This window comes from Coregonus clupeaformis, chromosome 18, assembly GCF_020615455.1.
Source record: "Coregonus clupeaformis isolate EN_2021a chromosome 18, ASM2061545v1, whole genome shotgun sequence".
In the NCBI taxonomy this organism is placed as follows: domain Eukaryota; kingdom Metazoa; phylum Chordata; class Actinopteri; order Salmoniformes; family Salmonidae; genus Coregonus; species Coregonus clupeaformis.
The window spans coordinates 4,571,223-4,595,222 of record NC_059209.1 but is presented as its reverse complement, the minus strand read 5'-3'; the positions used below and the strand labels follow the sequence as shown (position 1 = coordinate 4,595,222).

The following is a 24,000-nucleotide window of genomic DNA, read 5'->3' as shown; positions in this document are numbered from 1 at the left end:
AACTCACCCCCTCCGCCGCGATTCTACACACCTGACTCGCCCCCCCACGTCTACACCCGTGAGTCTCCGCCCTTACTCCTGTCGTCCTATCCTGACAGCAGCCCCGAAGGTCAACCAGAGGTTAGCCCCACCCCTCGACCCCACCGACCCCCTCTGGAACTCCCCTACAGCCTGGGACGACCACCTCTGGGCCCCAGGCCCAATCACATGCAGACTTTCTACCAGCCCCCGCCCCTCACGGCTAATGGGGAGTTGGTATACACCGAGCCCGCCCCCGAGGAGGATGACGGACAGATGCAACGGGTGACGAGCCTGTGACTAGGGCGGTGGTGATCTGGAGGAGGAGGAAGAGGAGGAGGAGGAAGAAGAAGACAATTGTTGCAGTCATGATATTAATTATCATAATCAGTGATAAAGACCATTATGATGGTAATATATTAAAATGGTACAGGCTATGGTGACGAAGATGATGATGATGATATTTTGATGATGATGATGATGATGATGATGATGATGATGGTGATGATGATGATGATGATGATGGTGGTGGTGGTGATGATGATGATGATGATGATGGTGATGATGATGATGATGATGATGATGATGATGATGATGATATGGTGGTGGTGATGATGATGATGGTGATGATGGTGATGATGAAGGCTCCTCCCTGTCTCTATCTCTTGGTCACCACGAGCTGGTCTCCCTCTCATGTTGTGTTTTTACACGTGATCTATTTTCAAAACATCTCTCTTGTTCCTTTCTCTCTCAATCGCTCCCATCCCTCTCTTTACCCTTGTGTGTCTTCCCTCTCATTGGTGTCAAATCATTTGTAACCAGTTGTAACCAGTTGTTTAACCAGTTGTAAATCCATTGACTAGGGTTACAAAATTCTGGTAACTTTCCCAAAACATTCAAGATTTCCAGAAATCCCGTTTGGAAGATTTCCGGAATCTGGACGGAATAGGCCTGCCTAAGCACGAAATCCTGAATTCTCCAACTGGGATTTCTGGAAAGCTTTGATAAAGTTACCGGAATTTTGCAACCGTAATCCATTGACTGAGTTTTTTTTGATCGATTGATTGGTTGAATGATCAATTGATCAATTAGTTGGTTGATTGATCAAAATATTGATAGACTGGTTCTTGCTCACCCTCTATAGGGAGTGCAATATGTTTGCATCCCAAATGGCAACCTATTCCCTATCTAGTGCACTACTTTTAACCAGAGCCCTATTGGCGTTGGTCAAAAGTAGTGCACTACATAGTAAATAGGGTGCCATTTGGGACATGGTCTATATGTCAGAGGAAAACTTATGTTGCCAAAAATACTTTCAAAGAAATGTGCATGAATTTATATAGGCTTTGAAAGACTATTAGAAGAGTTTCGAAGGTGTGTGTGTATGTATGTATGTGTGTGTGTCTGTGTGTGTGTGTGTGTCTGTGTGTGTGTGACTACCACAGCCCTTGTACAAATGAACAATTGTAGATTTTTCCCCAAACCAAGAGGTGGGAACATAACCCACACACCCCTCTTGGCCTTCCCCTTCTCAGTGCTCCAACCAATCTCGTCTCTCCTAGAGATCTGGAACGTTCCCAGACTCCGCCCCCTGCCCCCCCGGGCCCCTCCCCTCTACAGACTGTCAGCAACGGAACACGTTGTTGCCTTCCTTCTACGTTGTTACGGCAACGGAACAATGAGCTCGGAACTCTATAGAATGGAGGTGATTCTAACCCGGAACTCTACTACTCTAAACAATACCTACATAACGATGATGATCGTCCATTGTACATAGAACCACCTGTGTTCTGACTGTCTTGTATTGCTACTGAAGTTAACCCCAGTTAAACTGTGTAACCAAACCTGTGCTGGTGTACCGTAATGTTGTACGTGTCTTTCTTGAACTCTCATTGGTCTCGTCTCTTCTAACTAGCACCGGTTTTGCTGACAGCTGCTTTATTGTGATATGTGGTTGTTTTATTTAGCTTAGTTGAATGCGCTGACTGTAAGTCTCTCTGGATAACAGAGTCTACTAAATGACCAAAACTTAAATGTTTAATGTCAGTTGGTCGGTTTGTCCCTCTTGTCTGTGTCTGTCTGTCTGTAAGACTAGTATAGAATGTGGGATTGCTATGAAAAAACAAGACAGGACACACCAGTTAAAAAGTCAACATAGTATTTAATGGCTAGTGGTTATCCTAGTTACAGACTGTAAAGTAGAGTCACACACACACCAGCATAGAATCACACACACACACACACTCACAGTATAACACACGCAACACATTACAATTGAGTGGGTTTTTACACTATTGACATTAAACGTTCACATTAATTTCAGTTACATTCACTGGTTTTATGTACAATCTCACAAACATAACTATAGGTACATCATATTACATATAATTCCAATGGCTGAATACTATAACTAGTAAAAAAACACAGGAGGCAGTTGGGGGAGGACCGTTCATAATAATGGCTGGAATGGAGGGAATGGAATGGTATTAAAACATATAGAATCTTGTGTTTGATACCATTCCATTTACTACGTTCCAGACATTATTATGAGCCACCAGCCGCATGTGGTACAAAATACTATATGTACCGTGGCTGTGTAATTGGTGAATAATTACGATATAAGTAGTAAAAAATACTATATGTACCGTGTAAGTGTTAGTGGTGATATATAAATACTATATATACCGTGTAAGTGTTAGTGGTGATATATAAATACTATATATACCGTGTAAGTGTTAGTGGTGATATATAAATACTATATATACCGTGTAAGTGTTAGTGGTGATATATAAATACTATATATACCGTGTAAGTGTTAGTGGTGATATATAACACTATATATACCGTGTAAGTGTTAGTGGTGATATATAAATACTAATAGTACCGTGTAAGTGTTAGTGGTGATATATAAATACTAATAGTACCGTGTAAGTGTTAGTGGTGATATATAAATACTAATAGTACCGTGTAAGTGTTAGTGGTGATATATAAATACTAATAGTACCGTGTAAGTGTTAGTGGTGATATATAAATACTAATAGTACCGTGTAAGTGTTAGTGGTGATATATAAATACTATATATACCGTGTAAGTGTTAGTGGTGATATATAACACTATATATACCGTGTAAGTGTTAGTGGTGATATATAAATACTAATAGTACAGTGTAAGTGTTAGTGGTGATATATAAATACTAATAGTACCGTGTAAGTGTTAGTGGTGATATATAAATACTAATAGTACCGTGTAAGTGTTAGTGGTGATATATAAATACTAATAGTACCGTGTAAGTGTTAGTGGTGATATATAAATACTAATAGTACCGTGTAAGTGTTAGTGGTGATATATAAATACTATATATACCGTGTAAGTGTTAGTGGTGATATATAAATACTAATAGTACCGTGTAAGTGATATATAAATACTATATGTACAAAGAATAAAAAAAGGATTCTAACGATAATTAGCAGCTTTAGCTAGAAGAGCCACACTAAGGATTCAATCCCATCATGCTTTGTCAACAACGCGCCATTTAAACATTTCCGATTGAGCCGACATATGCAGCAGTGAATGTGGTATTCCTGAAAGGTGCGGACATTGCCTATAAATTACGTTAATGGCATTGTTGACAAAGCGCAATCAGATTGAATCCCGGCCTAACATAATCATCTGTTTTCCTTTAGGTGGACTTTAATTAAAGGGGCAATCCGTATTAAAAAAACAACAAAAGCGTTCCACGTTATCATTCGTTAGGAAGTTTTAAAAAATGATGTAGACCTACCAATCCCAGATTGCCCGTTTGAGAGTGGATTATTGACATAAATTGTGAGGCACTAATGTGGATTTGCATATTTATATATGTCGTTTAGCAGACGCTTTTTATCCAAAGCAACTTACAGTCATGCATGCATACATTTTTACGTATGGGTGGTCCCGGGAATCAAACCCACAATCCTGGCGTTGCAAGCGCCATGCCCTACCACTGAGCTACAGACGACAGGTTCTACCATAGAACTAAATGTTTATATATGCTAATATCTCCTCTCTCTCTCTGTCTCTGTCTCTCTCTCCCTCTTTTTCTCTCCCTCTCTCCCAGTATCCCCCCCCTCTCTCTCTCTCTCTTTCTCTCCTTCTCTCTCTCCCTCTCTTTTTCTCCGCGTCTTCCTTTCTCTCTCTTAATCTCTCTCTCTTTCTCTCTCTCCCCTTCTCTCTCTCAGAATACTGAGGTAAGTGATTTCACAGGACAAGTTCGGAAACACCTTTCACTGATACAGAGAAACACACACACACCTATCCCCTAACAGACAGTGGTGTGGTGACAGGGGGTTGTCCAGGTTAGGAGACAGGGTAGAGCTGTAGCCTTTAAACATGGAGGAGATGTGGTGACAGGGGGTTGTCCAGGTTAGGAGACAGGGTAGAGCTGTAGCCTTTAAACATGGAGGAGATGTGGTGACAGGGGGTTGTCCAGGTTAGGAGACAGGGTAGAGCTGTAGCCTTTAAACATGGAGGAGATGTGGTGACAGGGGGTTGTCCAGGTTAGGAGACAGGGTAGAGCTGTAGCCTTTAAACATGGAGGAGATGTGGTGACAGGGGTTGTCCAGGTTAGGAGACAGGGTAGAGCTGTAGCCTTTAAACATGGAGGAGATGTGGTGACAGGGGGTTGTCCAGGTTAGGAGACAGGGTAGAGCTGTAGTCTTTAAACATGGAGGAGATGTGGAAGGCCTGGAGGACAGAGAGAAACACACTGGTTATACACACTTAGGATAACACACAGAGATAAACATACACACACACACACACATTCACACACACACACACACACACACACACACACACACACACACACAGCAACTCACCACCCAGTAGGCGGTCAAGGCTCCCTGTATGTAGCCAGTGATGACATCAGAGGGATGATGTCTGTAGTCAGATATCCTAGTCAGGCCTGTGAAGAGATTACATTTTTAAAAACATATCTATTAAATATTTGGAAGTGTCACTCAACAATATGAGAACAATTGAAAATGCATAATACAGTAGTACAGAGCAATTGACCCATTGTCAAGCCCCGCCCCAGAATTGTGGGCATTTGATTGACTGGCTAACGAGCCAATTACAGCGATCCAGTGGATAGCAACTGAACAAAGTGACAACAATTGACAAGACAGGGCCAGGATTCTATCAAAATTACCCTAGACAGCCAGGCAAATTTATTCGATAAGCCCACAACACTTGACTATTCGATAAGCCCACAACACTTGACTTTGACGGGACATTTCAACTTAAACTGACATGTGCAGCGTTTAACGTGAACACAATCTCCGCGAACGTCAGGAAGATTGCTTTTAGAAGGCACATTGTCGACAGTACAGTGTGCTTGTCGACAACGCATCTGGGATTGAATCCCGGCCTTAATCAGTGTCTGGGAAACTGGCCCTACATCATTATCAGTGTTGGGGAGTAGTCCCACTACAAGTAAATCATTAGTAGATTGGTAAACTATATTTTCAGAGTAGCTTCCCCAACACTGATCAGTATCAATACACCTGTAAGTACCTGTATACACAGCTAGCAGAACCAGGAAGAACTGTAGGAGTGGTCTGAGTAACCTGGCACCTCTCCAACACCACCTGGCTTGGAGGTAGAACTGAAGAACGGGAGGGAGGGAGTGGGAGGGGGAGGAAGGAGGGTGCAGAGGGAGAAATGTTGATTACTACACAAGTACTATTTGTACATTATTATACTGAATTATACTGTATTTTACTGAATTATACAGTATTATACTGAATTATACCGAATTATACTATATTATACTGAATTATACCAAATTATACAGTATTATACCGAAATATACCGTATTATACTGAATTATACTGGCTTATGCAGTATTATACTGAATTATACTGAATTATACAGTATTATACTGACTTATGCAGCATTTAACTCGCGAGTGGTGCAGCGGTCTAAGGCACTGCATCTCAGCATCACTACAGACTCTGCTTCTATTCCAGGCTGTATCACAACGGCCGTGATTGGGAGTCCCATAGGGCGGCGCACAATTGGCCCAGCGTCGTCCGAGTTTGGCCAGGGTAGGCCGTCATTGTAAATAATAATTTGTTCTTAACTGACTTGCCTAGTTAAATAAAGTTTACATTTTAAAAAATGCTGAATTATACTGCATTTAGCTCTACTCTCTCTCTCTGTGGCCCTGCCCTCACACAACAGAGCAGCTCTACTCTCTCTCTATGGCCCTGCCCTCACACAACAGAGCAGCTCTACTCTCTCTCTCTGTGGCCCTGCCCTCACACAACAGAGCAGCTCTACTCTCTCTCTATGGCCCTGCCCTCACACAACAGAGCAGCTCTACTCTCTCTCTGTGGCCCTGCCCTCACACAACAGAGCAGCTCTACTCTCTCTCTGTGGCCCTGCCATCACACAACAGAGCAGCTCTACTCTCTCTCTGTGGCCCTGCCCTCACACAACAGAGCAGCTCTACTCTCTCTCTGTGGCCCCGCCCTCACACAACAGAGCAGCTCTACTCTCTCTCTGTGGCCCTGCCCTCACACAACAGAGCAGCTCTACTCTCTCTCTCTGTGGCCCTGCCCTCACACAACAGAGTAGCTCTACTCTCTCTCTGTGGCCCTGCCATCAAAACAACAGAGCAGCTCTACTCTCTCTCTCTGTGGCCCTGCCCTCACACAACAGAGAAGCTCTAGCAGCTCTACTCTCTCTCTGTGGCCCTGCCCTCACACAACAGAGTAGCTCTACTCTCTCTCTGTGGCCCTGCCATCAAAACAACAGAGCAGCTCTACTCTCTCTCTGTGGCCCTGCCCTCACACAACAGAGCAGCTCTACTCTCTCGCTGTGGCCCTGCCCTCACACAACAGAGCAGCTCTACTCTCTCTCTCTGTGGCCCTGCCCTCACACAACAGAGCAGCTCTACTCTCTCTCTGTGGCCCTGCCCTCACACAACAGAGCAGCTCTACTCTCTCTCTGTGGCCCTGCCCTCACACAACAGAGCAGCTCTACTCTCTCTCTCTGTGGCCCTGCCCTCACACAACAGAGCAGCTCTACTCTCTCTCTGTGGCCCTGCCATCACACAACAGAGCAGCTCTACTCTCTCTCTGTGACCCTGCCATCACACAACAGAGCAGCTCTACTCTCTCTCTGTGGCCCTGCCATCACACAACAGAGCAGCTCTACTCTCTCTCTGTGACCCTCCCTCACACAACAGAGCAGCTCTACTCTCTCTCTCTGTTGCCCCGCCCTCACACAACAGAGCAGCTCTACTCTCTCTCTGTGGCCCTGCCCTCACACAACAGAGGAGTGTAGTTCTGCCAGAGCAGAACAAAGACATCTCTGTCTTCCCAACTTCTTTCTTTCAATCCCTCTTTCTCTCCTCTTGTTTTTCTCTCCCTTTCAGCTCCCTTCTTTTCAATCACTCTCTTTCTGCTTTCAGACCCACTGGGAGGATGGTTCACAGCGTGTGTGTGTGTGTGTGTGTGGGAGATACTCACTGCTAGATACAGCATGGTGTACATCGCAAACGCAGCATGACCAGAGAAGAAGGATTTCCTGAAAATAAAATATAAAACAAATGCTTACTACACACTACCACACACACCTGCCCTCACCCCCCCCACACACACACACCTACCCTCACCCCCCCCCACACACACACCTGCCCTCACCCCCCCCCACACACACACACCTGCCCCCCCCACACACACACCTGCCCTCACCCCCCCACACACACCTGCCCTCACCCCTCCACACACACACCTGCCCTCACCCCCCCCACACACACCTGCCCTCACCCCCCCCACACACACCTGCCCTCACCCCCCCATACACACACACCTGCCCTCACCCGCCCCCCACACACACACCTGCCCCCCCCCACACACACACCTGCCCTCACCCCCCCCACACACACCTGCCCTCACCCCCCCCACACCTGCCCTCACCCCCACACACACCTGCCCTCACCCCCCCATACACACACACTTGCCCTCATCCCCCCCCCCAAACACACACACACACACCTGGCCTCCTCCTCCAGTCGGTGGTCTGTCTTTCTACAGGTTACCGTGGAGACGTAGGTTCCGGGGGTGCAGTTGAGCGAGACGTACGAGACGCCACACACAGACAGGAAGTGAGGTCGCAGCCGCCCCACACTCAGCTTGGCCATGTTGGTCAGGGATTGGCTGACGAAGCAGCCGAACAGGAAGGAACCTAACTCCTTACAGAAATAAAGAAATACATAAATAAATATATGGCCAAACAGGAAGGAACCCAACTTCTTATATGGGCAACAAATAACAATGAAATTGTGCCTACCACTTGTTCATAATGTTTATGACTGCCTATGACGAATGTTATAGCATCTTATGTTATTAAAACTTGATGAATGCATGAGAGGGCTTGCAGTACCTTATACAGGCATGAGACGTAGAGGTTCCTGATGAAGGCTTTGGAGCTGACCCCTCGGTAATGCACCCGGTAACACTCCCCTAAAGCTATCTGTAGTGAGGGAGGGAGGGAGGGAGGGAGGGAGGGAGGGAGGGAGGAGGAGGAGGAGGAGGGAGGGAGGGAGGGAGGGAGGGAGGGAGGGAGGGAGGGAGGGAGGGAGGGTGATGAGCAATAGTGATTGTTTGGATATTAGTCTGGTGACAAACACGAGAGAAGAACTGAACTGACAATCACGAGATGTATTATTATTATTATTATTATTATGGGTTCTGAGAATAGGTTATTACATGTACTATTGTTTAACAATGATGTGATGATGATGATGATGCTAATGATGATGATGATGAAGAGTGTGTGATACTCACAGTGAGTCCGGTGATGATGATCCCACCAGTAATGAGCAGGTGATCTGGTATAGCCTCTGTGTGTAGGTATGGATACATGATGCTGGGATCACCACAGAAAAACCCTCTTCTATATGGACTCACTGCCTTCAGCTCACACACAAAAAACGGGATGGAGGCTGGAGGGAGGGAGGGAGGGTGGGGAGTGAGAGAGAGAGGGGGGGGGGGGGGGAGCGAGAGAGGGGGGAAGGAGGAAGAGGGGGAGGGAGAAGCAAGTTTTATTGTTTCAACATGTTCTTGCTTTGGCAATGTGAGACAGATGTATTATGCCAATAAAGTTTATATAACTTAATTGATCAAAGAGAGAGGGAGAGAGAGAGAGAGAGAGAGAGAGAGAGAGAGAGAGAGAGAGAGAGAGAGAGAGAGAGAGAGAGAGAGAGAGAGAGAGAGAGAGAGAGAGAGAGAGAGAGAGACTGCAACAGAGAGAAAGACAGAGACAGACAGAGACACACAGAAACAGAGGAAGAGAGAGAAAGAAACAGAGAGACAAACAGAGAGACAGTCATAAACAGAGAAATAGAGAGAAAGAGGGAGAGAGAAAGATAGAGAGAGAGATGGGGGGGGTTAAAGGAGAGATAGAGACCTAAAACAAACCCACACACACAAACTCTCTGAAACAAAGGGATGAGGCTACAACCTGTCAAACATAAAGAACCAGAGAGAGGAAGAAATAGAGGTAGAGAGAAAGAGAGAGAGATAGTGAAAGACAGAAGTGGAGGTAGAGAGAGAGATAGTGAAAGACAGAAGTGGAGGTGGAGAGAGAGAGAGATAGTGAAAGACAGAAGTGGAGGTAGAGAGAAAGAGAGAGAGAGATAGTGAAAGACAGAAGTGGAGGTAGAGAGACAGAGAGATAGTGAAAGACAGAAGTGGAGGTGGAGAGAGAGAGAGATAGTGAAAGACAGAAGTGGAGGTAGAGAGAGAGAGATAGTGAAAGACAGAAGTGGAGGTAGAGAGACAGAGATAGTGAAAGACAGAAGTGGAGGTGGAGAGAGAGAGAGATAGTGAAAGACAGAAGTGGAGGTAGAGAGAGAGAGATAGTGAAAGACAGAAGTGGAGGTAGAGAGACAGAGATAGTGAAAGACAGAAGTGGAGGTGGAGAGAGAGAGAGATAGTGAAAGAAAGAAGTGGAGGTGAAGAGAGAGAGAGATGAGATCAGACCATACTTGTCTTCTTGACAGAAATGTGGTTTTGCATCGTAAGCTACATTACACAGTATAGAACCATTCTTTAAAAGCTCACAGTAAACCATAACATTGACCTACATTCGTACAACATCACCACAAATGTGTTCGGATTGAATCCTGGCCCAAAACATCACATTGACATACAACGTCCTTCTAAAACACTGACCATATGATTGTTTAAATCTCCTCTCTGTGGTAGAAGCTCATATGAAGGGGAGCGGGGGTTGGAGAAAGAGAGCGAGGGACCAAAAGGGGGGAAAAGGAAAGAGAGAGGTAGAGGGAAAGAGAGAGAGAGAGGGAGAGTGGGAACCCAGGGTTTTTCTCTAGAGAAACTAAAGGGTTAGACACACTGCTGGAATGTGAGGTCACAACACCACTGGGACCTGAATAAGGCACTGGAAGATCTGAACTGGGACCAGTGAACAACATTACAATCCCTATTATGACATGTTATGGATCCCATTAGATCTGAACTGAGACCAGTATACAAGGGGAGGAGGAGAGGGGGGAGGGAAGGAGAGAAAAGAAAGAGGGGGAATTAGGAAGAGAAGAGAGGAGTGGAGAGAAGAGGAGATGAGATGAGAGGAGAGGAGAGGGAAGAGGAGGAGGAGAAAAGGAGAGGAGGGGGAGAGAGGAGGGGGGAGGGGAGGAGGAGAGAGGGGGGGGAGAGAGAGGGGAGGGGGAGAGAGAAGAGAGGAGGAGGGGGAGAGGAGGAAGGGAGAGGAGGGGAGAGAGGAAGGGAGAGAGGAGGGAGAGGAGAGGAGAGGAGAGGAGAGGAGAGGAGAGGAGAGAGGAGAGGGAGAGGAGAGGAGAGAGAGGAGAGGAGAGGAGAGGAGAGGAGAGAGGAGAGGAGAGGAGAGGAGAGGAGAGGAGAGGAGAGGAGAGGAGAGGAGAGGAGAGAGGAGGGGAGGAGAGAGGAGGGGAGAGGAGCGGTTGTTTGTGAGACCAGTTCAACTCTCTAACATTTCAACCAAACAAAGAGAGACTGTGGGACTGAGCTAGCACTGTCTGTCTCCTACACACACACACACACTGTCTTTCTCCTACACACACTCTCTCTTTTCTTTCTCTCTCGCTCTCTTACTCATTCTCTCTTTCCATCTCTTTCTTCCTCTCCTCTCTCCTCTCTCTGTCTCTCTCTTCCTCTCCTCTCTCCTCTCTCTGTCTCTCTCTCTTCCTCTCCTCTCTCCTCTCTCTGTCTCTCTCTTCCTCTCCTCTCTCTAGAACCATTATACACAACATCGATAGTATCTGTCTTGTGTTCTTCCTATCAGCAGTCTGACTGGACTGTATCAAGCGTCTCAGAGTAGGAGGGCTGATCTAGGACCAGTTCTGCCTTGTACATCACAATACATACAATTACATGGACAGGTGGGGTCCTGATCCTAGACCAGCACTCCTACTCTAGACAACAAGGGACTCCCCATAGCTTTGTCCAGTGTACTGGTCCTCACATGTACATCCCATATAGGGTGGACTGGTCATAGGGCAGCTTGGGCAAATTGGTCCATCTTTAGCCCAGTCGGCCGGTCTAAATGAATGTTTTTGCACAAACCTGCAAAATCGGCAGTGTATCAAATACTTGTTCTCCCCACTGTATATAGGGAATAGGGTGTCATTTGGGACACAACCTTTGTGAATTAGCTGCTCTTACATAACCGCAGTTTGTGAAATGTTGTCAGATGCATAAAGGGAGTGCACACACACACACACACACCAGAAGAAATGGAGGTCAGTTTGATTTAAAAACACACACAGGGATTGTTTATTTATTTATTTGTACTGCACACAATTCCCAAGGCCTCGCGCTTCCCTGAACCTTGGTTGTCATGGAAACTGTAGAATTCCCTTGGCCAGCTCGAGCCAACTGGCATCGAGAGCTTTGCGTGCAGCGCTTTGGTGTGTGATGAGCGAGTGATCGAGCGAGAGAGAACGCAGTGAGAATTATTTAGAGCGTTCAATTTATTTCTCTCAATTTATTTTGTTTTTGTTGAAGAAATGGTTTATTATAATATAGCTCAACCTGTTGATTTGTGTGAGTGCTCATTTCGTCCACTGTGTAGCATAAATAGCCTAGATACGAAACAAAAACGAAACTATAGGCTCCTATCTCAGAGTCAAATACATTTCAATCAATTCGCAAAATATTCAAATATCAACATTTGAATAGTTCATGAAAGTTAGCCTAGGCTACGTCACCTTTCCACTTCGCGGCTGAGCAGTTGTTGCTCCTTGACGTTTCCGCTTCACAATAACAGCACTTACAGTTGACCCGGGAAGCTCTAGCAGGGCAGAAATTTGACGAACTGACTTGTTAGAAAGGTGTTGCCTCGTTGAAAGTCACTGAGCTCTTCAGTAAGGCTATTTTACTGCCGATGTTTGTCTATGGACGTTGCATGGCTGTGAGTTCGATTTTGTACACCTGTCCGCAACCATTATTTGTAATATAGCTACATCCTAACAATAAACCATTATTTGTAATATAGCTATATCATAACAATAAACCATTAAATGATTGATGAAAATGTTTTATAGGCCTACTCGAAGATTTTAAGTTTATTTACTTTATACATTATTTTTATGAAAATAACTTGAAGATCGTTTTATTAAAGCAGAAACAGGCAACGCAGGTCCAGGTAGGCTTAAATTATAAAAAGTTGATCTGATAAAATGGCCAAATAAATAATAAATAGATGTGATAAAATCGTTAATTTTTTTTAAATGAATTATAAAAAGTTCATCTGATAAAAAGATAATAGCCAAAGTTGTATTTACCCAGAAGCAGACAGAGCAGGTCCAGACCGACCAGTAGTTTCCGTTTGGACAGCGCCGGTCCCGTTATCTCCACCAGTTTCGGCCCTGTCCCGTTATCCTTCTCTTGGCTTCTGGTACCCAGATTACTCTCCGGTAGTTTGAGTTGCAGGTCCGGGTTCAGGACGGGCGCACCGCCGGGGCTGTGCCGAGAATATTTATCCAACATCTTCTTGTTTTATCCAGTTAGTGGTTAAACGTTTAATTTAATATTGCCAGTTGTTCAAACTAAGAAAGATGAGTGACATAGACTAGATATAATTTCGATAGCAACAAGTCGGGCTGTTATAGAGACCTGTGGCGAACTTGGAAGTCCCAGTCTTGAAATACAGAATTTGTTTAGAGTTTTCAAAGTGGAAAATCAAAGTCCTTCATGCATCCTCCTGACTCGAACATCCCAAAATGAACTTGAAATACGTTTTTGTTACTGATTTTATTTCCAAACGCATTTCTATAAAACTCGCCCTGACATGCTCACCACGTCGATCAGTCACAATTCCAGCCGTAGTCAACCGGTAGTTGTGAAACGTTCAGGGATGAGACATTGCGGGGATGGGCCTCGCGGCGGTAGACCGTCTGTCGCTCGATGCCTCCTCATTTCTCTTCTAGCTTTCTTTCTCACACAACTCTATAGGCCTACTAATTAACATATGTTTTAGTTCCCTCATTACACCCCTTAGGCTATTCTCTCTCTCTCTCTCTCTCTCTCTCTCTCTCTCTCTCTCTCTCTCTCTCTCTCTCTCTCTCTCTCTCTCTCTCTCTCAATTCAATTTAAGGGCTTTATTGGCATGGGAAACGTATGTTAACATTGCCAAAGCGAGTGAAGTAGATAGTAAACTAAAGTGAAATAAACAATAAATATTAACAGTAAACATTACACTCAGAAGTTCCAAAAGAATAAAGACATTTCAATTGTCATATTATGTATATATACAGTGTTGTAACAATGTGCAAATAGTTAAAGTACAAATGGGAAAATAAATAAACATAAATATGAGTTGTATTTACAATTGTGTTTGTTCTTCACTGGTTGCCCTTTTCTTGTGGCAACAGGTCACAAATCTTGCTGCTGTGATGGCACACTGTGGTATTTCTCTCGCTCTCTCTCTCTCTCTCTCTCTCTCTCTCTCTCTCTCTCTCTCTCTCTCTCTCTCTCTCTCTCTCAATTCAATTCAATTCAATTCAATTTAAGGGCTTTATTGGCATGGGAAACGTGTGTTAACATTGCCAAAGCAAGTGAAGTAGATCTATCTATCTCTCTCTCTCTCTCTCTCTCTCTCTCTCTCTCTCTCTCTCTCTCTCTCTCTCTCTCTCTCTCTCCGTTCTCTTATCAAGAAGGAAAAAAATATAAACCAGCGCGTTGGTGAGAAAACTAGTGTTCTCACCAACCAAAGTGATCTGTCAGGGGTATGAGCACTTGTGCGCGAGCCTGTACACGTTTTATTTGTGTGTGTGTGAAAGAGAATAATGAATGTCGTTGGAAATCTCACTGTTTGATTCATGCTGTGTCAACAGCACCTGTACGCTCATGCGTATGTGTCATGTGGGCGCGGTCACAGGTGGCGCGGTGAGACGAGGTGATATCAGATCTCATTCAGACAGGATGTTTGCAACACAACGATGACAGAGAAGCCTCGCCGATAGTCATCATTTAACATGTGTATGTACTGCCATCAAGTGGACACTATAGGGTTAATCGTTTCTCGACATATTTCTTTCACACCAACTTTGACCTTTTGGGCCTTTGGAGTAACGAAAGACGGGGGGAACAGCCAGAGTGGGGCTTGAACCAGCAACTCTGTGGTGCACTTTATCTCCAGCGCCATAAAAGCTCAGACCTCATAGCACAATAGAGTAAACACTCATACAGGGAGGTTATAGACCTACTACATTTACATTTACATTTACATTTTAGTCATTTAGCAGACGCTCTTATCCAGAGCGACTTACAGTTAGTGAGTGCATCCATTTTATTTAATTTGTATATATATTTTTTTCATACTAACCGCAATAATATTTAAATTAATCCTCACATCCTCCCTCCTTCTCAAAGCACATTGGAGTAGATCTTAGGTTCCTCTCCTCTGATCTTCTCCTCCAATGCATTTTGAGAAGGAGGCAAGTAGAGGATGCAAGGAATCAAGGAAATACAATTGACATACACACCAGGAATTGGACTACTGTGAAGTCATCCTAGAGAACGAGGCTGGCCGACTATCCGTCCTGCTGCTGGATGAAGGGGTTGGGGATGGCTTCCATATCGTCCTGAGGACAGATGAGCACCACGGAAGTCCCTCTACAAACCACCAGGCCCAGCTGCCGCGTGTCCTCGGTCATGATACAGTATTATACAGGGAGGTTATAGACCTTCTAGTCATGATACAGTATTATACTGGGAGGTTATAGACCTACTAGTCATGATACAGTATTATACAGGGAGGTTATAGACCTACTAGTCATGATACAGTATTATACAGGGAGGTTATAGACCTACTAGTCATGATACAGTATTATACAGGGAGGTTATAGACCTACTAGTCATGATAATATACAGGGAGGTTATAGACCTACTAGTCATGATACAGTATTATACAGGGAGGTTATATACCTACTAGTCATGATACAGTATTATACAGGGAGGTTACAGACCTACTAGTCATGATACAGTATTATACAGGGAGGTTATAGACCTACTAGTCATTACATTTACATTTTAGTCATTTAGCAGACGCTCTTATCCAGAGCGACTTACAGTTAGTGAGTGCATACATTATTTTTTTTTTTTAATACTGGCCCCCGTGGGAATTGAACCCACAACCCTGGCGTTGCAAACGCCATGCTCTACCAACTGAGCTACATCCCTGCCAGCCATTCCCTCCCCTACCCTGGACGACGCTGGGCCAATTGTGCGCCGCCCCATGGGTCATGATACAGTATTAAACAGGGAGGTTATAGACCTACTAGTCATGATACAGTATTATACAGGGAGGTTATAGACCTATGAGTAAAGGTTGCTTCGGCAGGTAGACTAGTTGTTAAGTGCGTTGGGCCAGTAACCGAAAGGTCACCAGTTCAAATCCCAGAGCTGACTAAGTGAAAAGAAAATCTGTCGATTGGACCTTAAGCAAGGCCCTTAACCCTACTGGCTCATGTAAATCGCTCTGGACTAGAGCTTCTGCTAAGTGACTAAAATGTTTTTTGAATAGTTGAGTTTGTCCAATAGGTGGAGCAGTCATTTCTTTTTCCAATTGAAAACATAATTTTTGTCTGTAATGTAATTTTTTGTTGCTTTTCTACCAGGTTCTTTGTTCTCTCATGGTCACTGTCACTGTTGTAAAAAGAGAATGTGTTTTCAATGGCTTACCTGGTTAAATCAATTAATTATTAATCATAATAATAACCATCTTTAATTAGGAAAGGCATTTCCCACGTATAAAACAGAACATAAACAAACATTTCAGCAACAAAACATCAAAAAGTAGAAAAAACTATCACAATACATCAAACCATTACCTGCTGATACAAAATATAGATTTTAAGAAGATTAAGCAATCAAATATTAAAATCTAGCTTGAATAGGGAGGTCTTTAGTTGTGTTTAAAACAAGGAAATGCCAGCTGCCTCCATGGTATGTGCAGGTAGAGTATTTTAGAGCTGAGGGGTCACATGTGAGAAGGCCCTGTCACCCATGCTGGGCAGGTTTGTTGCTGGTATGACCAGGCTGGGGCAGGTTTGTTGCTGGTACGACCAGGCTGGGCAGGTTTGTTGCTGGTACGACCAGGCTGGGGCAGGTTTGTTGCTGGTACGACCAGGCTGGGCAGGTTTGTTGCTGGTACGACCAGGCTGGGGCAGGTTTGTTGCTGGTACGACCAGGCTGGGGCAGGTTTGTTGCTGGTACGACCAGTCTGGGGCAGGTTTGTTGCTGGTACGACCAGGCTGTTTGAGACTGAGGATGGTAGGGTGCATGCTGGGGGATGGTAGGGTGCATGCTGGGGGAATAGTTCTCTAGAAGTTGTCATATGTATTTAGGTGCATCACCCATGAGGGCAGTAGAATCTTAAATTAAATTCAAAACTCAATTCTTTATTTATCTATTAAAAACATGATGCTTCATCAGAATGGTTCTGAGATGGTTAAATAAAGGCAAATAAATAAAATAAAATGAATGAAATAAAATAAAATAAAATAAATAAAGGTGTTAATATGTCTAGTGAACCCACCCCATCAGCCTATGACATACATACAGCTAGCCTGGCTACTCCCACTACATTCTACCGCTGCTCTAGTCTGAGACTGCATATTCTAGTCTGAGACTGCATATTCTAGTCTGAGACTGCATATTCTAGTCTGAGACTGCATATTCTAGTCTGAGACTGCATATTCTAGTCTGAGACTGCATATTCTAGTCTGAGATTACATATTCTAGTCTGAGACTGCATATTCTAGTCTGATACTGCATATTCTAGTCTGAGACTGCATATTCTAATCTGAGACTGCATATTCTAGTCTGAGACTGCATATTCTAGTCTGAGACTGCATATTCTAGTCTGAGACTACATATTCTAGTCTGAGACTGCATATTCTAGTCTGAGACTGCATATTCTAGTCTGAGACTGCATATTCTAGTCTGAGACTGCATATTCTAGTCTGAGACTGCATATTCTAGTCTGAGACTACATATTCTAGTCTGAGACTGCATATTCTAGTCTGAGACTGCATATTCTAGTCTGAGACTACATATTCTAGTCTGAGACTGCATATTCTAGTCTGAGACTGCATATTCTAGTCTGAGACTGCATATTCTAGTCTGAGACTGCATATTCTAGTCTGAGACTACATATTCTAGTCTGAGACTGCATATTCTAGTCTGAGACTACGTATTCTAGTCTGAGACTGCATATTCTAGTCTGAGACTGCATATTCTAGTCTGAGACTACATATTCTAGTCTGAGACTGCATATTCTAGTCTGAGACTACATATTCTAGTCTGAGACTGCATATTCTAGTCTGAGACTACATATTCTAGTCTGAGACTGCATATTCTAGTCTGAGACTGCATATTCTAATCTGAGACTGCATATTCTAGTCTGAGACTACATATTCTAGTCTGAGACTGCATATTCTAGTCTGAGACTGCATATTCTAGTCTGAGACTGCATATTCTAGTCTGAGACTGCATATTCTAGTCTGAGACTGCATATTCTAGTCTGAGACTGCATATTCTAGTCTGAGACTGCATATTCTAGTCTGAGACTGCATATTCTAGTCTGAGACTGCATATTCTAGTCTGAGACTGCATATTCTAGTCTGAGACTGCATATTCTAGTCTGAGACTGCATATTCTAGTCTGAGACTGCATATTCTAGTCTGAGACTGCATATTCTAGTCTGAGACTGCATATTCTAGTCTGAGACTGCATATTCTAGTCTGAGACTGCATATTCTAGTCTGAGACTGCATATTCTAGTCTGAGACTGCATATTCTAGTCTGAGACTGCATATTCTAGTCTGAGACTGCATATTCTAGTCTGAGACTGCATATTCTAGTCTGAGACTGCATATTCTAGTCTGAGACTGCATATTCTAGTCTGAGACTGCATATTCTAGTCTGAGACTGCATATTCTAGTCTGAGACTGCATATTCTAGTCTGAGACTGCATATTCTAGTCTGAGACTGCATATTCTAGTCTGAGACTGCATATTCTAGTCTGAGACTGCATATTCTAGTCTGAGACTGCATATTCTAGTCTGAGACTGCATATTCTAGTCTGAGACTGCATATTCTAGTCTGAGACTGCATATTCTAGTCTGAGACTGCATATTCTAGTCTGAGACTGCATATTCTAGTCTGAGACTGCATATTCTAGTCTGAGACTGCATATTCTAGTCTGAGACTGCATATTCTAGTCTGAGACTGCATATTCTAGTCTGAGACTACATACTCTAGTCTGAGACTGCTATCATTGAAGTCATTTGTGGTGACCAGGGGGCATGAGAAACGTTGTACAAAACAAAGTCATCAACGATTGGATCGTCTCTAACCAATCAGAATATCAATGACGAATTTTCAAACCGCCGCTTTACCCACATGTGCTCTGGCTCTGGCCCAACCCATCGGTTTCTGGACCAATCAGACGTCCCCGAATGTTTTGGCATCCGGTGAAGGGTCGTGGAGGTACTCAGATTCAGACTTACTGGGGAGAAGAAACTAACGTCCGTGGGCGTGGCCTAGCAAGGAGTCTGGGTAGCCAGTCAAGGGAGGTGGTGGTTGTTGTACCTATTTCATCAAGAGTAAAGGCATCAAAGTCTGTCTGTCTGGACCAGTGTTGTCTGTCTGTCTGTCTAGACCAGAGTTGTCTGTCTGTCTGTCTGCCTGGACCAGTGTTTTGTTCGTCTGTCCGTTGTTGAACCAGTCGATTCTACTTTGGATGCTATTGACCAATGTCCTTCTCCTACCCCCTCCCCCTCCCCTCTCTCTCCATCTCCCCACACCACTCCACTCTCTCTCCATCTCACCCCACCCCTCTCCTCTTCCATCTCCCCCCCACCCCCACCTCCTCCCCTCTCTCTCCATCTCCCCCCCCCCCCCACCCCCACCTCCTCCCCTCTCTCTCCATCTCCCCCCACCCCCCACCTCCTCCCCTCTCTCTCCATCTTCCCCCCACCTCCTCTCCTCTCTCTCCATCTTCCCCCACCTCCTCCCCTCTCTCTCCATCTCCTCACCACCCCCTCTCCTCTCTCCATCTCCCCCCCCCACCCCCACCCACCTCCTCCCCTCTCTCTCCATCTCCCCCCACCTCCTCCCCTCTCTCTCCATCTCCTCACCACCCCTCTCCTCTCTCTCCATCTCCTCACCACCCCTCCCCTTCCCGCTACCCTCCCACTTCTTGCGCAGAAGAAACTAACGTCCGTGGGCGTTGCATAGCGTTTGGCCGGAACAAGGACTCTGGGTAGCCAGGCAAACAGACAGTACATGTTGTGTAACAACAGTTCCTTTATTGTCCAGTAGGTGGCAGCAAAACCCTAAAGGTAAACTTGTAAAAGACAAGTGTCTTCTCTCTCACTTATCTCTCTCTCTCTTTTCTTTCTCTCTCTCTAACACACAGACACAGACACATACAAACACACATACACACATTCCGTGATGCTTGGGTTTTCACACAGATTCAGAAGGTTCACAGAGATATAGGAACAAACAGACAGGGAACTCCAAGTGAGACGCCAACAGACAGATATATTGGCAGTAGAATATGTAGCCTCCTACCACAGCCATAGGAACAACCAGTGGAATGGCCAACCAGAGCAGTAACAGCAGCTACCTGTGTCTTTATCAGAGAGAGAGGGGAGGGAGGGAGAAAGAGAGAGAAAGAGAGGGAAAGGTGGATATAGAGAGAGAGAAAGAGAGGGATATATATATATAGAGAGAGAGAGAGAGAGAGAGAGAGATAGAGAGACAGAGACAGAGAGAGAGAGAGAGAGAGAGAGAGAGAGAGAGAGAGAGAGAGAGAGAGAGAGAGAGGGGGGGATATATATATACAGTTGAAGTCGGAAGTTTACATACACTTAGGTTGGAGTCATTAAAACTCGTTTTTCAACCACTCCACAAATTCCTTGTTAACAAACTATAGCTTTGGCAAGTCGGTTAGGACATCTACTTTGTGCATGAAACAAGTACTTTTTCCAACAATTGTTTACAGACAGATTATTTCACTTATAATTCACTGTATCACAATTCCAGTGGGTCAGAAGTTTACATACACCAAGTCGACTGTGCCTTTAAATAGCTTGGAAAATTCCAGAAAATGATGTCATGGCTTTAGAAGCTTCTGATAGGCTAATTGACATCATTTGAGTCAGTTGGAGGTGTACCTGTGGATGTATTTCAAGGCCTACCTTCAAACTCAGTGCCTCTTTGCTTGACATCATAGGAAAATCAAAAGAGATCAGCCAAGACCTCAGAATTTTTTTTTAGACCTCCACAAGTCTGGTTCATCCCTGGGAGCAATTTTGAAACGCTTGAAGGTACCACGTTCATCTGTACAAAAAATAGTATGCAAGTATAAACATCATGGGACCACGCAGCCGTCATACCACTCAGGAAGGAGACACGTTCTGTCTCCTAGAGATGAACGGACTTTGGTGCGAAAAGTGCAAATCAATCCCAGAACAACAGCAAAGGACCTTGTGACGATGCTGGAGGAAACAGGTACAAAAGTATCTATATCCACAGGAAAACAAGTCCTATATCGACATAACCTGAAAAGCTGCTCAGCAAGGAAGAAGCCACTGCTCCAAAACCGCCATAAAAAAGCCAGACTACTGTTTGCAACTGCACATGGGGACAAAGATCATACTTTTTGGAGAAATGTCCTCTGGTCTGATGAAACAAAAATAGAACTTTTTGGCCAACTGACCATCGTTATGTTTGGAGGAAAAAGGGGTACGCTTGCAAGCCGAAGAACACCATCCCAACCGTGAAGCACAGGGGTGGCAGCATCATGCTGTGGGGGTGCTTTTCTGCAGGAGGGACTGGTGCACTTCACAAAATAGATGGCATCATGAGGAAGGAAAATTATGTAGATATATTGAGGCAACATCTCAAGACATCAGTCAGGAAGTTAAAGCTTGGTCACAAATGGGTCTTCCAAATGGACAATGACCCCAAGCATACTTCCAAAGTTGTGGCAAAATGGCAAACCATTTGACAAGTTAAACAATTTAAATGCAATGCTACCAAATACTAATTGAGTGTATGTAAACTTCTGACCCACTGGGAATGTGATGAAAGAAACAAAAGCTGAAATAAATAATTCTCTCTACTATTATTCTGACATTCCACATTCTTAAAATAAAGTGGTGATCATAACTGACCTAAGACAGGGAATTTTGACTAGGATTAAATGTCAGGAATTGTGAAAACTGAGTTGAAATGTATTTGGCTAAGGTGTATGTAAACTTCCGACTTCAACTGTATATAGAGAGGGGGGGGGGTTTGAGTCAGTAATAGTGTGTGATATTTTAGTACTTCCAGTTCTCTAATCAGAGAGACAAGCAACACATCACAATGTATTTCTGGCAGACTGACCATTACATCACTCAGACCAGAGAAGTCCTGTGGGTGTGTGTGTGTTTGTCATATGAATGTTATGTTCACTGAAACCAAACTACGTCATCTAAAATGGCCTGTGTACCTGCAGTGTGATTGACACAATAGCAGACCTGGATTCAAACACTATTTGAAATATTTGAAATACTTTCCAGCGTTTGCTCTAGCCTGCCTGGAGGGCAAGATGGATGGGGTTTTCAGGTTTTGGGACTATTCTATTGGCCCTACGAGCCAGGCATGCACAATCAAGCTCAGAACAAATATTTTAAAATAGTTTTTTTTTTTCAGGTCTGTATAAGAAAGTGCTTTCACTATGGCACCCTATAGGTCCTGGTCAAACTTAGTGCACTATATAGGGGATAGGGTGCCATTTGAGACGCAACAACCCTAGCTGTTGGGAAGATGAGCGGACAGCAGAGTAGAGTGATGGATGACCTTTCAACCCAATCAGATTATCAGACTAACAGATGATATAGTTTCTGGGAAAGAGACAGTTGGATCTTATATTCTTGCTGCCTCTTCTTTTCTGGTTTCCCTCTCTTTAACCTCTCTCTCTCTCTCTCTCTCTCTCTCTCTCTCTCTCTCTCTCTCTCTCTCTCTCTCTCTCTCTCTCTCTCTCTCCCTCCCTCTCTCTCTCTCTCTCTCTCTCTCTCTCTCTCTCTCTCTCTCTCTCTCTCTCCCTCCCTCCCTCTCTCTCTCTCTCTCTCTCTCTCTCTCTCTCTCTCTCTCTCTCTCTCTCTCTCTCTCTCTCTCTCTCTCTCTCTCTCTCTCTCTCTCTCTCTCTCTCTCTCTCTCTCTCTCTATCTCTCTCTCTCTCTCTCTGTCTCTTTCTCCCTCTCTCTCTATCTCCAACCTCTCTCTCCATCCTTTCTCTGTGTCTCTCAACCAGAGGTCATGAGAATGCTGTGTGTGTGTGTGACTGATGCCATGTTCAGATCAGATCACGGTGTATTGGTGGTGTACAGAGATCTGCAGATGTTATCGCAGGTGCAACAAAATGTTTGTGTTTCTAGCTCCAACAGTACAGTAATATTTGTGTTTCTAGCTCCAACAGTACAGTAATGCTTGTGTTTCTAGCTCCAACAGTGCAGTAATGCTTGTTTTTCTAGCTCCAACAGTGCAGTGGTGCTTGTGTTTCTAGCTCCAACAGTACAGTAATGCTTGTGTTTCTAGCTCCAACAGTACAGTAATGCTTGTGTTTCTAGCTCCAACAGTACAGTAATGCTTGTGTTTCTAGCTCCAACAGTACAGTAATGCTTGTGTTTCTAGCTCCAACAGTACAGTAATGCTTGTGTTTCTAGCTCCAACAGTGCAGTAATGCTTGTGTTTCTAGCTCCAACAGTGCAGTAATGCTTGTGTTTCTAGCTCCAACAGTGCAGTAATACCTAGCAATAATAATAACTATACACCCATAATCCAGAAAAATAAAGAAATGAAGAAATATCAGAATGAGCAGTGTCAGAGACCGGAATATAAACATTGTAAAGACAGTATAGACAGTTTATGAATAGAAAAGGTGTGTACAGCAGTAGTTATATAGGATGAGCCTTGACTAGAATACATTATTTACATATGAAGTGGGTAAAACAGTATGTAAACATTATTAAAGTGACCAGTGTTCCATGTCTATGTACATAGGGCAGCAGTCTCTAAGGTGCAGGGTTGAGTACCAGGTGGTAGCCGGCTAGTAACAGTGACTAAAGTTCAGGGCAGGGTACTGAGTGATAGCCAGCTAGTGGTGACTGTTTAACAGTCTGATGGCCTGGAGATAGAAGCTGTTTTTCAGTCTCTTGGTCCAAGCTTTGATTCACCTGTACTGACCTCACCTTCTAGCGAGGTGAACAGGCCGTGGCTCGGGTGGCTGAGGGTCTTTATGATCTTCTTGGCCTTCCTGTGACATCGGGTGCTGTAGGTGTCCTGGAGGGCAGGCAGTGTGCCTCCGGTGATGCATTGGGCTGACCGCACCACCCTCTGGAGAGCCCTGCAGTTGTGGGCGGTGCCATTTCCGT

The 24,000-nt window shown here is 44.4% G+C and overlaps 2 protein-coding genes across 2 annotated transcripts in view; one reads left to right on the top strand and one right to left on the bottom strand.

Moving 5' to 3' along the window:
• The window catches only part of LOC121532568 (adhesion G protein-coupled receptor L1), a 34,990-nt gene extending 34,672 nt beyond the window's left edge, over positions 1-318 (top strand). Inside the window, exons 28-29 of the mRNA XM_045227040.1 lie at positions 99-120; positions 171-318. Coding sequence (XP_045082975.1) covers positions 99-120; positions 171-318 — 170 coding nt within the window. The remainder of the gene's footprint in view (positions 1-98; positions 121-170) is intronic.
• Positions 319-4,162: 3,844 nt separating this feature from the next.
• On the bottom strand, positions 4,163-13,495 carry LOC121533224 (phospholipid phosphatase 3). The gene is made up of 8 exons (XM_045226740.1): positions 12,851-13,495; positions 8,853-9,010; positions 8,449-8,538; positions 8,061-8,257; positions 7,533-7,590; positions 5,572-5,662; positions 4,875-4,960; positions 4,163-4,740 (listed from the first exon to the last, which is right to left on the bottom strand). Exons 1-8 carry the CDS (start codon positions 13,053-13,055, stop codon positions 4,648-4,650), a joined length of 978 nt encoding a protein of 325 aa, XP_045082675.1. The 5' UTR covers positions 13,056-13,495; the 3' UTR covers positions 4,163-4,647.
• Positions 13,496-24,000: the final 10,505 nt, after the last annotated feature.

What these genes read in the sequence shown, in the direction of transcription:
- LOC121533224 (XM_045226740.1), bottom strand. Translation starts at nt 13,055, where the DNA reads ATGTTGGATAAATATTCTCGGCACAGCCCCGGCGGTGCGCCCGTCCTG. An exon ending in CCTGCTCTGTCTGCTTCTGG is followed by an intron (nt 9,011 to 12,850) that starts GTAAATACAACT and finishes CCCTCCCTCCAG; the next exon opens with CCTCCATCCCGTTTTTTGTG. An exon ending in CCTTGACCGCCTACTGGGTG is followed by an intron (nt 4,741 to 4,874) that starts GTGAGTTGCTGT and finishes TCTGTCCTCCAG; the next exon opens with GCCTTCCACATCTCCTCCAT.